Raw genomic sequence first — 18,436 nt, forward strand, 5'->3', positions numbered from 1 at the left:
TTCTTCTACTATTGGGTTTTTTTGTCAAAAATGGGCATCAACAAATTTAAAGTTAGACTTAAAGCACATATACATATGCCTTATTGGAGAAAAAAAAAAGTTTTTTAATTATTTAAATATAAACAGGATAGGTATGAGGGAAAATATTGGCATATTTACAATGCAAAGATGCGCATAAAAATACATTTAAAGTTTGAATACTAAAAACACATATACATACCTTATTAGGAACAAAATCCTATAATTTTTTTTTTTTAATTATCTAAATATAAACGGGTAAGTATGAGAGAAAATATTAGCATATTTACAATGTGAAGATGCGCGTAAAAATACAAATTTACCCTTACACACACCCATAAATATATATATATATATTCTCGGCCATTTTTTATATTATTCCTCAAAATATCATTTCCCGTTAGCTTTGCCCAAATTTCTCTCCCTCCCGCAGTCTCCCCTTTCAAACCCTAAATTCCACATTGTCTGGTTCCGACTATGACTAGGCCCATTGTCTCCGTTTTCTCAGCGATTCAGGTCACACTTTGATTTTCTCTTTGTTTTTGTTTATGTGATTTTCTTCAATTACACTAGTGTCTTAATTGATCCATTTCTGCTTGCTTTACTGTATCAAATTCAAAATGCTAAAATTTTTTGACTAATTTGTTGTTATGAGTTTTCGAGTTATAGATTGTTGAATTACAAACTCATAGCTAAAACTGTTTTTGTTTTGTTACAAATTTTTCACAACTGATATTCATATAATATCCCTAGTGAATCAATCAAATTCAGTAGTGGACTTTTGATCTGATGGCCACCGAATCAAACTCAAAAAGATATGCAGAAGAGGTTGATCGGATTAGCAATCTACCAGAATGTCTTCTCTACGACATTCTTTCACTCCTCCGAACCAAACAAGCTGTTGCCACATCAGCATTGTCGAAAAGGTGGAAGCTGCTGTGGACTAAGCTCACCGTTCTTGATTTCCAGCACTCCGTAACTCGGAACCAAGACATTGGTAATAACAATGGCCGCATGACCTTTACCCATTTCGTATGCAATGTTTTGCTTCTCCACAAGCCGCTTCCCGTGAAGAAATTCCGGCTGGCGCTCGATTCTTTTGACGATTCAATCCATTTCCACGTCTCTTCGTGGATTTGCTATGCGGTGGATCACGGGGTTGAAGAACTGGAACTCTTGCTCCTTTTTAGAAAACCATTTGAGTTGCCTCGTTGCTTTTTTGGTTGCAAATCACTGAAGATTGTGACACTATATGGCGATATTGTTCTCAATTGTCCTTCATTTGTACACCTTCCGAATCTCAAGGATCTTCGTCTTGGCAGTCAATTATGCTCGAATGAGGACTCGTTTCGTAGCGGCTTGATTGGTATCCCAAACCTCATAACATTTTTCATTGGTAGAGTACGACAAGATGATGTAACGACTATTAATATCTGTCACCCTAGATTACTCTTTTTTTGCATCCAGAATAAAGTACCATTTCCTTTTAAAATTGAGATTGACGCGCCTAGTCTTAAGTGTCTTTCTTTCTTTGATGGATCTGGCCAAGATAGTTTAACGACCAACATTGTTAAGGCGACTTTTAATTTATCTGAACACAAGCAACAGGCTGATGAACATGACAGTTGTGGTCACCTTCTTACAGAGCTCCCTAGCGTTCAAAGTTTGTTAGTACGTCATACCAAGGTACTTTCCTTCATTTTGACTCTTAGTAAATTAGTAATTCTTAGTAGGTTCTGCACTTTCATGCTTTATTTGATAGTTAAACAAACATTATACATTAATAACATTTAAAATATTCAGCTAGCTAATTTTTCTAGTTTGGTATGACTTTTTGGGTAGACAGATTTTTTCCCCCTAGACAAAATAAGGCAATGAAAATATGGTATACCAAATGCACCACAACTCATTTATCATATTTTGATGGTAGCAGTTTGGGCAATCAGATTTCTAAGTCTTTCTTGCTCTATAATTGCTAAATCTTTCTTTTGCTATTTGCAATAATGTCATTTTGGTTTTTATCTTCCTGTAGGTGCGGTCTCTTAGATTTGTTTTTTCTCTTCCCATGCTTAATATTTTGAGGTCACTGCAATTTGATGCAAAATGCTGCAAATGGCATATACTACCAAGGTTGCTTGAAAGTGCTCCTAATCTTGAGAAACTTATTCTTCATAAGGTCAGTCTGGTTTAAAAGATTATTTTAGTTAATCTTCTCATATAGACTTGATTTATTTATTAACTGGTGAGTCTGTTTTCATCAGGTGGATACTGATGGACCACATGAGTTGTGCTGTTGGACAGACCCACCGCATGTTCCCAAATGTCTAGAATCATGCCTTCGGATAATTTCTTTAGTAAAATTTAAATGCTGGGAACATGACTTGGAATTCGTACAATTTTTTCTGAAGAATGCAAAAGTCTTGGAAAAAATGGGAATTTTTACTGGTTTATTGGATTTGGCAGAAAATACTCGAATTCTCAAGAATTTTTCAGAGTTACCAAGGGGTTCTTCTAAGTGTGAACTTTTTCTTCTCAACGGTATCTTCTCTCTCAATTGGGCCTTGTTTATAACTTTATATGATCAAACAGATCACTGAAATCAGTCATCAAATTAATCCGGTCCTAGCTCTTTTTAAACATACTAACATAGCATTTTAAAACCCATTGGCCATTAGATTAATTAACTATAATTAAACTAAGAAAATATCTAATTAAACTAAAACTAATTAGACTATACAAATAAAAGTTGGAAAACCCTACCCTACATGCCCCATACTTTTCACTCTCACACTTTCCCCTCTCACATTCAGACAACCATAGCCTCCACTCCACACTCCCTCTCATGCCAATCTGCCTCCGCCACCGCCACTCGCCACTCGCCACCCTCTCTTCTTGTTGTGACTGTGGCTGTGCGACGAAAATGGCATCAGCAGCAAGGTCTCCACCATCGCCACCACTCTAAGACAACGTCAGTGCCGAGCACCACCTCCGGGAAGCCGAGGACCATCTCCACGAAGCCATAGAGGAGCTCCAAATCTGCTTGATCATCGGCTTCTCATCTCAAGAGTTAAGACTCAGGGTGAGTCTCTTTTGAAAATCTTGATACCCTCTCTCTGTTTTGTGTTTTGGGTTTTGTTTAATACTAAATCTAAATCAATATAGTTAGGGCTTTGAAAATAGTGAATCAAAGATCAAGATGTTTATTTTTTCAAGTTTATATGCAAATAAAGTTAGGGATTTGAAAAAATGATAACCCATGTGCTTGGCTGAATCTCTGTTTTGTAGTAACAACATACTAAATATTGCATTTTAAAAAAAAAAAAAAATTGGAAAAAAAAAAAACCAAAGGCCCAACTGGCCCAAACTCAAGGCACAAAAACCGAACACCGACTAAAAAACCGACCGAAACCAAAACAAACTGAAACAGATTGAGTTCCAGCTGTTTCGATCGGTTTTGGTTGAGAACTTTGCAAACCGAAAATTTCGGTTTCGATTGGCCAGATTAAAAAAAAAAAAAAAAAAAACCAACCGAACCAAACCGATTACAGCCCTAGTTGTAGCTTAAGATTACAACTCCATTTAATATCTTATTGGATGTAAATTTTAACAAATCCACCATTAGATTATATTTTCTTCTTATATTCTCCATTAGGGCTGCAATCAGTTCGGTTCGGTCGGGTTTTTTTATTTGGCCAATCGAAACCAAAATTTTCGGTTTGCAAAGTTCTCAACCGAAATCGACCGAAACAGCTGGAACTCAATCAGTTTCGGTTTGTTTCGGTTTCGGTCTATTTTTCAGTCGTTGTTCGGTTTTTGTGCCTTGAGTTTGGGCCTTTGGTTTTTTTTTTTTTCCAAAAATTTTCTGTTTGGGCTTTTTTTTTTTTTTTTTTTTTTTTAAATGCAGTATTCAGTATGTTGTTACTACAAGATAGAGATTCAGCCAAGCACATGGGTTATCATTTTTTCAAATCCCCAACTTTATTTGCATATAAACTTGAAAAAATAAACATCTTGATCTTGATTCACTATTTTCAAAGCCCTAACTTTATTGATTTAGATTCAGTATTAAACAAAACCCAAAACACAAAACAGAGAGAGGGTATCAAGATTTTCAAAAGAGACTCACTGTGAGTCTTGACTCTTGAGATGAGAAGTCGATGATCAAGCAGATTTGGAGCTCCTCTATGGCTTTGTGGAGATGGTCCTCTGCTTCTCGGAGGCGGCGCTCGGTGTCGACGTTGTGTTGGAGTGGCGGCGATGGTGGCGACCCTGCTGCTGATGCCATTTTTGTTGCACAGTCACAATCACAGTGAGAAGAGAGGGTGGCGTGGGGAGGGTGACGAGTGGAGGCAGATTGGCGTGAGTGTGGAGTGGAGGCTGTGGCTGTCTGAATGTGAGAGGGGAAAGTGTGAGTGAAAAGTGTGGGATATGTAGGGTTTCCAACTTTTATTTTTATAGTGTGATTAGTTTTAGTTTAATTAGATATTTACTTATTTTAATTATAGTTAATTAATCTAATGGCCAATGGGTTTTAAAATGCTATGTTAGTATGTTTAAAAAGAGCCAGGGCCATTAATTTGATGACTAATCTCAGTGATCTATTTGATCATATAAAGTTATAAAACAAGCTGATGAACATGACAGTTGCGGTCACCTTATTACAGAGCTCCCTAGCGTTCAAAGTTTGTTAGTACATCATACCAAGGTACTTTCCTTTGTTTTGACTCTTAGTAAATTAGTAATTCTTAGTAGGTTCTGCACTTTCATGCTTTATTTGATAGTTAAACAAACATTAATAACATTTAAAATATTCAGCTAGCTAATTTTTCTAGTTTGGTATGACTTTTTGGGTAGACAGATTTTTTCCCCCTAGACAAAATAAGGCAATGAATGTATGGTATACCAAATGCACCACAACTCATTTATCATATTTTGATGGTAGCAGTTTGGGCAATCAGATTTCTAAGTCTTTCTTGCTCTATGATTGCTAAATCTTTCTTTTGCTATTTGCAATAATGTCATTTTGGTTTTTATCTTCCTGTAGGTGCAGTCTCTTAGATTTGGTTTTTCTCTTCCCATGCTTAATATTTTGAGGTCACTGCAATTTGATGCAAAATGCTGCAAATGGCATATACTACCAAGGTTGCTTGAAAGTGCTCCTAATCTTGAGAAACTTATTCTTCATAAGGTCAGTCTGGTTTAAAAGATTATTTTAGTTAATCTTCTCATATAGACTTGATTTTTTTATTAACTGGTGAGTCTGTTTTCATCAGGTGGATACTGATGGACCACATGAGTTGTGCTGTTGGACAGACCCACCACATGTTCCCAAATGTCTAGAATCATGCCTTTGGATAATTTCTTTAGTAAAATTTAAATGCTGGGAACATGACTTGGAATTCGTACAATTTTTTCTGAAGAATGCAAAAGTCTTGGAAAAAATGGGAATTCTTACTGGTTTATTGGATTTTGCAGAAAATTCTTGAATTCTCAAGAAATTTTCAGAGTTACCAAAGGGTTCTTCTAATTGTGAACTTTTTCTTCTCAATGGTATATTCTCTCTCTCTCATGAATGTTATCACGATTGCCTATGTTGATAATAACTTACTTGAACTTGAAAGAAAGAGAAGTTATTGAACTGATTACGACCTGTGTATCTATGCTTTTGTTGATTTGCTGGGATTACTCTGTATCAATGACATTTGTATTGACAACCTGACTCATAGCTCAATGTATATAGCAAATAACAAATAAATAGTACTTCTGACAGAAGTATGGAACCTTATTTTTATAGATATTTTAGGATTTGAAACCTATAGTGTCCACTCCATTATGATTACTCTTTGTAATCAATGCAAGATGCCAACAGATCTTTAAAATAATTTACGTGTTGAGCTAATTGGAGCTCACCAAGTAGGAAAGTGGAAACAATTAAACAAAACAGAAAAAGTACTCAATGTATGAAAAATTACTCCATGATTACTAAAGATGCCTATCCAGCAAACAAAACAAAACTTTGAAGTTGCCTATATAAGGTTGCACTGTGCCAGGAATGTACCACAGCTAAATTAGACAACTCTTGAATCTTTAGGTATTTGACAATGGTGGAACCTGTCCGTTTTAATCTGACGGGTGATGCAATCAAAGGCCAAACAGGTTCTTGGAAATGAGAGCATGGAATTAAGAAATTGGTGAAGTTGATGGTGGTTGAGGACAATGAATTGGCCAAGATGGAGAAGGTGCTTGTAGATGTTGGTTACGTTCATGCTTGGCAACAACGATTAGGCTCCAAACTTATTTTAAAAGGGCTTGATGTTGGAGAGGAGAGAGAAAAAAATCATTGATATTTTTAAATTAAAATTCTTTATTTAGTGAGAACTAGGAAAATAAAAACTAATATAGATGCATTTTGGAATGCTGTTTCTGATAAAATACCTGCAGTCAGTCAACATATCTAGTCAGCAACATTCACCAAGTCTAGTCATCAACTCTGTTGTCCTAGACAGCTTAGTTTAGCAAGTGGTTGTTTTATTATTAACATATTTAGTTGGAGTGGATTTCGTTGTTGTATCAGATTAGATCATGCTTATTTACCTGTATAAATAGCATCTCTTTCTCTCCAGATTGTAAGCTGTATCATTTTTTCTAAATAGTGAATAATAGATCAAATCAAAGTCTTCTCTCTCAGCTTTTCTTTTCCCTTTCTCTGTTTCTCCATACTGACAACCAGTCTAATAAGGTTCTAGAAAAAGAATAACTTGAGATCAGGCAAAGAACGCTCACTATCTTCAAAGCATCTACCATACGGCACATCAAACAATGAGAAACAAAGATCCATATATGTCCATTACGATGGCAACCAAACTGACCTTGCTAGAAAGCAAGAAGCTCAACAACAGACTTTGGCATAACCTAACTTTCTCCAAATAAACCCAAAACCATAGCCCACAGATCCATTGCAACTAGACAATGAATGAGGAGATGGTTAATAGTTTCACTATTACACTTGCACATATAACACCAATCCAAAATACATAAGGGAGCATGTTGAAATGTTGTTTCCTTTGGCCATTTAGATCCTTCTCAATTTGCCAAAGTGGTGTTGATTTCATTTTGTTGTTACTACATTTTGCAGGTTCTCTGTTTTGGGATTATCTTAAACTGAAATTAGTGATAATATTTTGGCTTTGTGACAACCAAATGGCGAAATGATTCTAACCTTTTGAGCTTTCTTAAGATCTCTTTTGTAATGTTTAGGATCATTTCAAAATTTGATATTAACGAACTCTCTTAGAAGGCTTTATTCCCCATGAATTCTTGGATTTTTGGCCCATTAATTTTATTTTTTCTTATATGCTCACATTTTAGATGCTGATAGTTGAAACTTGAAAGTTAATAGTTTTGTTTGGAGTTTACAGAAAAAGGTAGGGTTTGTGATACGCTCCTTCTAAAAGGAACTAATTAATAATTGTTAACCAACTTCACTGGTGTTCTCGCTGATAGTCTTTCTTTGTTGCAACAGGTTGAAGAGTGTATAAATGAATCTGCTGTGCTCAACAGCCCCAAAAGCCATTTTTCTTCCCTCTATTTTCCCTTTCATTAAAATGTATAATTCATGTAGAATTTCCAACAGGTTATTGTGATTTCATACCTGCTTTATTTTGTGCGGTTAAATTCAGTTCTTGGTGGCGTCTTAAAATGAAAATCCTAGGTCTTATGTTTGCATATTGACATCTTGGAGTAATTTTATTTTGGGTACGCTTCTTATACATTTTATGAAGAAATGACGACATTGACGAGGCCTATATTTTCTGTGAATTGAAATTAACTATTTAATATGGCTCTTTGAATCGAATATTACCCACGTAGAAATTGGTTGAACCTTGAACCAAGTGATTCAAAGAAGAGGAACTTGATTAGGCCAAGGACTTTAAATCAATTACTCCACACCCCAAATCATGATTCCCAGCAATTGTTTGTTAAACTAATAATGAGTGCGTATATATAAAACCAATACATTAGCATCTAGCTCTCAACTCTCAAGAACAAATGATATTTTGGGGGGAGGGAAGTATATGGGTTTTCCAATGGGGATGCCTTTGGGTTCTTTGTTTAGGCACTCGGTGATGAGATTCGGCATTTGTGATATTGAATTTGGACTTGGGTTACTAATGTGGGCAGATTAGAGAAAGGAGGGTTTAAGGGGAATTTGTGATGCAATTTTGTTGGGTTTTCAAACCTTGTGCCAATAATTGCACTTCAGTGGTTGGTTTTGCTCCTCCCAAAAAAAAGGCCCACAACCGAAGACCGGCAAAAGTTCCCTTGGATGCAAATTGTCAATATGCTTTGTAGATGTACACATATTCATGTAGGTCGTAGAATGTTGGTGAAACCTTGTAGTGAAATTTGTCAAATTTAACAATTCATTGTTGATATTTGATAATATATGGAAGGTGACATCAAGTTCCTTGTTGGAAAAAGTTCCGTTACAAATTTAGATGTAGCCTGTGACTATAATTCCCACTAATAAATTAACATGACTACATTTCTTAAAATCTAATAGTTGAATTGCATATTTTTTATGTTCTTAACACACATGTCAAATTTCATGTCAATCAAAATTATTTACCAATGTTATTAATTCCGTTTCGATGTTATTTAATATTTACCATACAATTTATAAATTTTTTTTTTATACATCATTTTAGACTACAAAAACTTGAAATTTAAATATTTGATTAATAATTAATCTTTGATCTTCTGCAAAATTTGTAAGCATAAAGAATATAAGAAGAAAATGTAATCTAATGGTGGATTTGTCAAAATTCACATCTAATAAAAAATATTGAATGGAGTTGTAATCTTAAGCTACAACCAAGTTTGTTGCCAAAATTTGTCCCCATTCATTTACCTACTACTAGGAAACCACCAAAAGAATGAAGGGAATCAACTTTGATATCAAGGATGGTGCAATTTGTTTGAATTAGGGACAAGATTATAGTCATGCTAGGCCAACATTTCAATATTTTCCGACCATAAAATGTTTTCAAGTGTTTAGTTGTATTTTTGAAAAAACTCTGGAAAATGTTTTTATATCAAAACATATTTTCAAATGTTTAGTTGCGTTTCTGGAAAAAATTCCAAAAAATATCTTCAAGAGTTTGATTGCATTCCTGAAAATGTTATAGAAAACATATTTTCTATTACTTTCCCATATTTTTCTCATCTCCCAAGCACATATATAGTAAATAAATAAAATGAGAATTTTGGATTTAAAAAATTCATGACTAACAGTGGTAGCGGCCGATGATAGTTAGAAACCAAAGATCAAGGACGTTAGTGGGGGGTGGTAGGTGGTGGTTGTACATGGTAGTCTTGATCTAATAAGGCACTGGATTTCTATGACGACATTTACACACCAATTGAACTTGGTGCTTAATAATGAAAAAGTAAAGTCGTAGAAATTGAAAGTGTAAGTGAAATATACACATGTTTTTAATGTGGAAACCTTCAGAAAATAGTTACAATAGGGTATTATATTTCAATGGAGAGAGAGAGATGAGAGAATTAATGAAGATAATAGAGAAAGAGAAGGTGGGAAGAGACTTCTGCCATAGAGAGAGAGCTTGTAATTCATTCTCCTTTTCTTCCTTGTGTCCACTCCTTTTCTGACACCTTCATTCTTTAATAGTAGTAGAGGTGGGTATGTGTCATTGTTCAATTGGGTAAGGTGTTGTCTTCCCATTAGAGAAAAACAAGATAGAGTCTTGACAAAATAAGATAACATGCATTTGGTGCTTCTTTGATAGGTGTGTTTGTGCTTTTACCATACATAGTAACACAGTAATGCCACTTTGACAAATAGGCCCGCTGCTGTAATATGGCCCAAACCTAGCATATGACTGATTGATACAGTTGTAATAGTACTTGACTAATTTTGTCATTATTTTTACCCACTATCTTGATTCTTGGATGCTTAGACAATAGCTAATGTCTACATGCTTTCTCACTTGTATGTAACTTCTATCTTTCTTTTCTTATCATTCTATTATGCATGGGACACATAGCAATGGTGGATTGGCTCATTATTCTACAGGATAATACGATCAATTTTAATATCTCTCACCCTACACCGCAAGATATTCCCATTGATAATCAAGTACAATATCGTAAATTTAAACTACGATTAACAAGCTGGGCAGTCTTAAGAAACTTACTCTCTGGGATCAATATTGCCAAAATTATATGCTAGGCAACGCAACCAACGTTGTTACAGCATACCTTGATTTACTAGAACGCGGGCAACAAGATGACCTTCAAAATTATGGTCACTGCATATTCCAGCTTCATAGAGCACTCCCTAATGTTCAGACTTTGATATTGGGTTATGGAAAGGTGCTTTCCCTCCTTTTGATATTGCTTTCGTAAATTTCATACTTTATTATTAGATTTTTTGCACCTCAACTCCTATAGCATATTTTGTACTAATCAATATATATATATATATATATATATATATAAAAGCAGAAACCTCGTATCAAAAAGTGTAGGATTGTGCCATATGACGTATTTTTTAGAGTTCTCTTTATTTAAATCAACAAACTTTGCATTTATATCAAAGTACTAGTTTATTAAATTAGCCAACAAAGTAAATGCATATATTAATTATCTATAGTTGTGCATTAATTATTTATATTAAATGAATTTATATGATATTTTTATAAACTCTCCATAAGAGATAATTTTTAGTTGGAATAATAATAATAAATTTAGATTATGACATTCTTGCTCATGTTTAGTTGCTTTAATGACAATTAACGTAAAAGTCATAAAAAATTAAATAATTGTGAATTCACTAAAATTAATCTTAATCCTTTAAAGTTTCTTAACTCCTTTCCGTTATAGCATAATGAAATTTTAATATAATTTTTCTGAGATTTATATGAGAAACAACTTTTTCTTTTTATGTAAGAAACAATTGAAACACTATATCATGCAACAATTGAAGCAATGTCCAGCAAAAATGGGGGAAAAATTAGTAACACACAATTAAGAATGTAAAAATAATAATAATAATCGAAGGATATATGCATTTTTTTAGTAGGCATGAACATGCTTATCTATATTAACCATTATATCATGCAATTTTCAATTTGTGAACACATACATAGTGTGACCAAATCACTACACTACTCTTAGTGTCTTTCTATTTTGTCTATAAAATAACTAAAGGTTACAATTTTTTACATGAAATTTTATTGAATTTTTTTTTTAAGACATCAATAGTCAGGAGATCTTAATCATAAATGTCTCTATTGGAAATTGAGGTGCCAACTAATTAAGTTACAAGATTCTTGGTAATATTATTGAAATATTGAAGAAAACTACTAATAAGCACGAACACTTCATTTGGGGTGTCATGCCCATGTTACATCGATGTCAGACTCATGTTCTACCAACATCTTATTTGCCATGTCATGTTATAATTTTTCAGAAATTACCTGTGTGGTAGTATCATACCCATACCTGTGTTAGAGATAAGGTGCAAATGGTGAAGACAGAGCACAAATCTGAGAACAAAGAGGAAGATGAAGTCTAACGGCTACTTCTCCAACGGTAACTTAAACAGACCCAAAACGGTGTCGTGTGGTTAATGGTGTTAGTAAAACGGTGCGTTCTAGTAAAGAAGGAAACACGCGTTAGTAAAACGGTGTGTTTTAAGTAAACACAAACGTCACCGTTTTGACACTATCTTCCTCACAGAATCAAGCTTCCAGGTTCAAGAACTCGTTCTGTTCTTCCAAGAACTGAAGGTAGAGGGAAGCTCCAGACTGGATCATAACTGCCTTCCTTGATTATCGGAGATGGTTATTTCGGGTTGTTACAATACAGTTAGGATAGATGTTCTAGAAGGTTCAGCCTTGTATGTATTCTCAGGCTCTATAAATAAGAGCTCTGTATTATGTATTGTTTACTGAGCTTAGATAATCAATTCATTCATTTCCAGAAATTCTCTTTACATTTTCCTCTCTCTCTCTCTCGTTCACTTTTTCTGTTATTAATTCTTCGCCATTGTTAAACACTTCTGAGCTCAAAATCTCACAACCTGTACTCGTGACAGTGTCTGTGTGTGTGCTTGATATTATCTCTCAGTATGTGCAGTCTCTCAGTCTTGTTGCTAGATATGATCTTCCCATGCTTAATAACTTGACAAGTTTGGAACTTAAATGCTACAAATGGCATATTCTACCAAATTTGCTTGAAAATGCTCATAAACTTGAGAACCTTAATCTTATTTAGGTCAGTTTGGTTTAAATGAATTTCAATTAATCTTCTCTTAAACTTGATATTTTTACCGATTGGTCGGTCTGTTTTCATCGATCAGGTGGATTCTGAAGGACCACATGAGTTGTGCTGGATAAAGCCATTATTGTATGTTCCCAAATGTCTAGAATCATGTATTTGGGGAATTTTTTATGACAAATTAAAAGCTTGGAACATGAAATGAAACTCAAAGTATATTCTAAAGAATGCAAAAGTCTGTGAAACAATGGGAATTCATGCTGACTTATTGAATTTGAATGAAGAACTTCATATTTTCATGAAATTGTCAACATTACCAGTAGGGGCGAAGCCAACAATTTTGTTTGGTGGCCAAGTTGCAGCACTAATATATTTATTAAGACAACCCCTCACACACAAATATATTATACACACGCTTTTTTATTATATACACACATATATATATACACACTTTTTTTTATTTGATAAGTTATATATATACACATCCAACGAAAAAAAAATAAAGTTTAGTATTTTCAATCAAAATTATGCTTGATAGCAATCTTTCATAAAATAAAATTCATTTTTACCATTTTCATAATAAAATTTTTAAAAAGTTTCATTTTCGATACAAATTGTCAAATTTTATACTAAAGTAAGTAAAAAATCTTTTAATTGAACTAATGAAATTTTCAAAAATATGAATGATCCAAAACTTGAAGGAACAAGTTAGGCTCCAAAAATATTTGAAACTATCTTACTTTAACCCATTATGCGGCAATAACTAAAGAGACATATCATGTGTCGTTTTAGTGACAAGATTTTTTTAATGAGTTAATGACTTGTAATCGCCACATAACGGGTTGAAAAAGATAGATTCAAACATGTTTAGTACCAAACTTTATCAAATATTTAATAGATATAAGAGCACATTTTACAATAAAAAATAGAATTACGAAAAATAAAGTTATGTCTCTATAACTATTAGACTATTTTTTTTTTTTAAGAGCATCATTGGACTAATTCAAATACTTGGGATGGTAACTCTTATTTTTATAGACTAAACTTTGAAAACATTAAAACAACTATATATATTTTCAAAATTTTGGGGGGCCATGGCCCCTCACCCTTGAACATAGGTCAGCCCCTCATTACCAGTGGTTCTTTGACATGTAAACTTATTCCTCTCCAAGGTATACTCTTTTTCATGAATGTTATCAGGGAATTGGCCAAGTCAGAGAAGGTTCTTGTTGATGTTGATTTTAGGAATGCTTGGCAACTGAAAAGGAAAAAAATCTAGGTTGACGGATCTCCATGGAGTGGGCCTGACGAATCCTCGTCCGAGGGCCAATAGAGGGCAAGCCCAATTGGTGCAAATGTCTGTTATGGACAGATCCTGCATAAACAGATGCAACAGGGACGGATCAAGCACCCACATGGCAGCCAGAAACCGTAGATGAGAAATACTTGCGACACACACTTAACCACCACAAGACACCAAGGTAAATGGAACCCAAGCACAAAGAGGATTCTGGAAGATACGCGCATTAATGAATATCCTCTCTATAAGGAAATGTCTTGTCCATCACGTTTGGGACTATTCAAGAGGATTCCTATAAGAAAAAGACTCCTACACCAAGGAAGAGATGTCAACCTTTTACTACTATAAAAGCCTCAATATCCTCACAAATCAAGGTACGCATAATTTACCCTTCTCTAGCACTCTAGAGTTGTGAGAATAGTTCTAACTTGACCTTCAGAGAGTATTCAACCGGCACTATACCGGTGCTGTTAGGTCTTCTCTCTTTGTTGTGCAGGTATTGTTACAAGCGTGCGAAAATCGTGTAGTTCACTGGTGATATTTACGGCATCATCAGCAATAATCTAGATTAGGCTCCAAATTTATTTCAAAAGGTCTTAGATGTTGGAAAGGAGAGTGCATAAAATTATTTGTATTTTAAAAAATTAACATATAAATTTAATGAGAAATAGAAAAATATAAATTAATAGAGGAACTTTGGAATTGTGATTTCTTTGTGCATTTATCAATTTAGATAAATTTGGTAATAGTACAAGTTAAACGCCGTGATTATATAATTGTAGCTGTACTTGTTTTTGTGTTTTGACAACCAACTTCCTAATTGTTCCAAATGTTGTCTTTCTTGTGATAAGTTTTGTTTGATTGTTTGTTTGTTTGTTTTTTGGAAACTAGAACTTCATAAATTAATAGAAAGAAAATACATCATTTGAGAGAGCATGTTCTAGAAAATAAGGACGCACTTCAATCCAAGTAAAATAAGGATTGGGTTTGTGTCCAGAAGCCTCTCGCGTAAAATAATGCTCAATACCCGAGCATGTTTTGCTAACAAATGAATAGACTTATTGCCATTTCTTACAAATATAACAAACTTCAGATCTAAAATATATATATATATATATATATATGTGTGTGTGTGTGTGTGTGTGTGTGTGTGTGTGTGTGTGTGAAAGAGAAATAATTCCATACATAATAGAAGAAATGGATGATGGAGAGAGATTTCCCAATATTGGCCTTAGATAATAGATACCACCAAGGAATCACCCTCCAAGATGATATCGTCCCAATATCCTTAGCAAATAAGACACCCTCTTCGACAGTTGAGATCATCTCAAAAGTTGACATTTATTGTCTATTTAAGTGCCTATTTAGCATTGATGTAAGAAGTAGAGCTTTACTTTTAGAGTTTTAATAGTAGTTTTGGGATATAGAACTAAAAAGCTCTTCAATATTGAGTACAATAAATATAGTAGATACTAGATAGTGCTTTAATCTATATATATATATATATATAAATATATATAATAATAGGTGAAGCAGAGAGAAACTCAAATTGCAATTCCAAATTAGAACTCTAATTTTGTGCTATGTGTCTACATCTATGTGGCGATCAGTTCATAATTATCCTTCCAATTGTTCAATTAGAATCTGAAATTGAAGTTGAATTTTGCTCTATGTGGCTAAATGCATGTGGGCCCATTCATTAAAACCACTTTTATGTATCGGGTCAAGTGAGTTACTATGATAATTAAATTTTTTCTTGATTTTGCAGTCAAACGTGAAAACCAAAGAGACTATTTTTATACCCAATAAAATCACTGATTTCACAAGAGACAGGGGGAGGGAGAGAGTCGTAGAGATTTCTTTGGAAACTTTCATGTAATTCTTTTAATAATGATTGTTTCCTCCTTTGGTTCAGACCTACCAGGTCCAAGCACTGCAGCATTTGTGATCGCTGTGTTGCTCGCTTTGACCATCATTGTGAATGGATGGTAAAATATCAAACTATTTTGTTTATTATTTTTTAATCTTTTGTTGTGAGATGGTTTGTTTTTTAATTGTTAAATATTACTTTCAATTTCTACTTAGCTCTTCATTGGTGCAGAATAATTGTATAGGGGAGAGAAACACTGGCTACTTTATGGCTTTTCTTTTGTGGTGAGTAATATCTAATTTGCAACAGAGTTTATACTTTCTAGATATATGCTATGATAAATAGCCTTCTCTGGCTACATAAAATAGTTCATTATTTTAGTTAGTGCCTCCTTCTTAGAAGATGTTGATAATGAGGGGTAGTAAATCTATCTCTACAGCTAATGTTATGAGATGGGCCTTTGAACAAAGCTTTAATTTTCTTTTGTTTGGAAATTTGACCATTTAATCCTCATGTCCAAGATTGTGAGGTGATTAGGAAAAAGAAGACATATTTTCTATGCTATATAAAACTTTTGAAATTCATGGCACAGTAGTGGAGAAGTTCCAAACTATTTTCTTAACTTTCGTTCCAAGTTTTAAATAGCGTCAATCAGTGAAAAGTTTCCTTGATGTTTCTTCTATATTTTTGTATCAATTATTGTAACTTTATTTGAGATGTAAGGCAATATGTTGTATCTGTTTGTTCTTCTCTGATTTTTATTTTAAGATTGTTTTTCAGGTTCTATTTATTTTACATGCTTCTTTAACGATTTGCAGGCACTTCCTTCTCTACATATATGGAGCAGTTACCATTGGGCTGAAACTTGCTGGACAATTAAAAGAATTAAGAGTTATATATATTCTAACTGGTAAAATTCTTATTTGCATTATATAATTTCAAGTTTATGGCTCAGTTGCATCTGAGCCTAAATGTGACATCTTTTTCCCTGTTTATTTGTTGCAGTTTATTATGGTGTAGAAAATTGTTTTCTAAGTTTAGCTCCACATGTTGTACAGGTGAGTGCTCTATTTCCCTACTTTTTCTATCATGATTTGATATCTCTAGATTCCTCCTCAACTAAAGGTCTGCTATGAAGAAACTTAAAGGAAGAATAATCTTTAACTGCTTTAAGGGCATATTTGAATTCTTCTCTAACCACCTAGCACCTCCCCCTTTATAAGTTCTTAGTGATGGGTGAGGTCATGGGTTCAAGACCCACTGGGTGCAATAATAATCTATATATTACTAAAAACTGAAGCGTAGCGTTTATTGCTGCTGCTCTCACGTTGCACCACATCAACTGCCATGTAATTCTTTTTTTTTTCTTTTCTTTTTTAAAATATAATTTGTCCTACAATTTTAAAATGGTTTTTATAATTTTCAGTCCTATAAATGTAGCCCACTACTTATTTATTTACTTCCATATCACCCTATAATAAATCCAGTTCACTACTTATTTATTTATTTCCACTATCACCCTATAATAAATCTGTATAATTAATCTAGCCTACCTCTTATTTATTTAGTTCCACAATCAAGCCTAACCCAAAGCCTTTTCAATTCAGCTTTAGGGTTTTGTGTGAGCCTTTTTAACTTAAAAATAATAATAAAAAATAAAAAATAAAAAAAATAAAAAAAACGTTGAAGCCTTTCAAGCTTTAGGGTTTTTTTTTTTTTTTTCCAATTTTCTTATAATTATTTTTAACATTTATTTTTTAAAATATTTACACTTCTCCAACCTTTCTCTCTCCCTTGTCATTTCATCTTCCCACTACTTCAATCTTTCTCCCTCCTTTACCTTTTCATCTCCCCACTACCCTCTACATTAATATCATTCTTTCTCTTTCTCTTCATCTTCCTTTATTTTTATCTTTTCTTATTCACATCCTCCTACTATAAATTTGTCACTATCTCTTCTATTTTATGCATAGTTTTCCCTCACAAAAAAAAAATGTCCCCTCTCTCTCTCTCTCTCTCTAAATTTTTTGGTGGATTTTTTTATTTTTCTTGCATCTCTACTTTAGGTTGATAATTTTTTATATTCTTTAAAACTCTATTTTGGGTTAATGCGATTTAGTTTTGTTTTTAAAGTTGTTGTTGTCGTTTTTTTTTTTTTTTTTTTTTTTTCTTCTCTTTGATTATTAAATGTTATCCTATTGCGTTCTAAAGAATTAAATATAGCATATAAAAATATAATATTATTCTATTACATAGCATGATTTAGATAATTTGGTATTTATTCTGTTATATAGCATGATTTTTTATAGTGCTCAATTTAGATGTTAAATTATGAGACTTTACTAATTTTTGTTTATTTTCTAATCCTTTGTGGTGGACAAAGTACTCTTAATAGTTATATTAGAAGTACTCTATAATGTCATTTATTTAAAGAAAAGCAAAGGTTAGCCAAACGAAAATAATTGGATAGGTGACAAATTTTAACTTTTGCAATTTTATTTTTATTATTATTATTTTATAACAATTCATGTATAGAAATTTAATTCTTAGATTTTGCTAATAATTGTTTATTTGATAATATGTTTTGGGCGGCCGAAATTATAATTTCTACAAAGAAAATAACCTTAATAGATTATCAAAAAAAAAATTATCCTAATATTGGTTCAATTAATCATTGTTAAGTTTTATTAATTTTTTTTAGTTTACGTTTTTTTGGTGTTTTGGATTGTTCCTATATTACATTTATGATTGTTCCTATAATAAATAAAAATATAATTACGAAATACATTACTGATTATTAGATTAGTTTAAATTGTAAAAAAAAAAAAAAAAAATTAATAAAACCACCATAAAAATAATTATCACGCGTAACACGTGGGCTCGCATAATAATAATAATAAAAGGTTTCAGTAAAGGTTTACTCTTGTCATGCTAATGATTGATGA

The 18,436-nt window shown here is 33.1% G+C and overlaps 1 protein-coding gene across 5 annotated transcripts; it reads left to right on the forward strand.

The window, feature by feature from the left end:
- The first annotated feature begins 416 nt into the window (after positions 1-416).
- Positions 417-7,812, forward strand: LOC115988366 (F-box/LRR-repeat protein At3g26922-like). 5 transcript variants are annotated; one of them, XM_031111900.1, is made up of 5 exons: positions 417-1,636; positions 4,656-4,723; positions 5,063-5,206; positions 5,292-5,568; positions 7,541-7,812. In XM_031111900.1, the coding sequence occupies exons 1-4, from the start codon at positions 808-810 to the stop codon at positions 5,502-5,504; spliced, it is 1,254 nt and encodes a 417-aa protein (XP_030967760.1). In that variant the 5' UTR covers positions 417-807; the 3' UTR covers positions 5,505-5,568; positions 7,541-7,812. The 5 variants fall into 5 exon arrangements, with proteins under 5 accessions (XP_030967760.1, XP_030967762.1, XP_030967761.1 ...); XM_031111902.1 differs by lacking the exon at positions 4,656-4,723 and having other exon boundaries at positions 417-1,704; XM_031111901.1 differs by lacking the exon at positions 7,541-7,812 and having other exon boundaries at positions 5,292-6,102.
- Positions 7,813-18,436: the final 10,624 nt, after the last annotated feature.

This window comes from Quercus lobata, chromosome 5 (genome assembly GCF_001633185.2).
Source record: "Quercus lobata isolate SW786 chromosome 5, ValleyOak3.0 Primary Assembly, whole genome shotgun sequence".
Taxonomy (NCBI): Eukaryota; Viridiplantae; Streptophyta; class Magnoliopsida; order Fagales; family Fagaceae; genus Quercus; species Quercus lobata.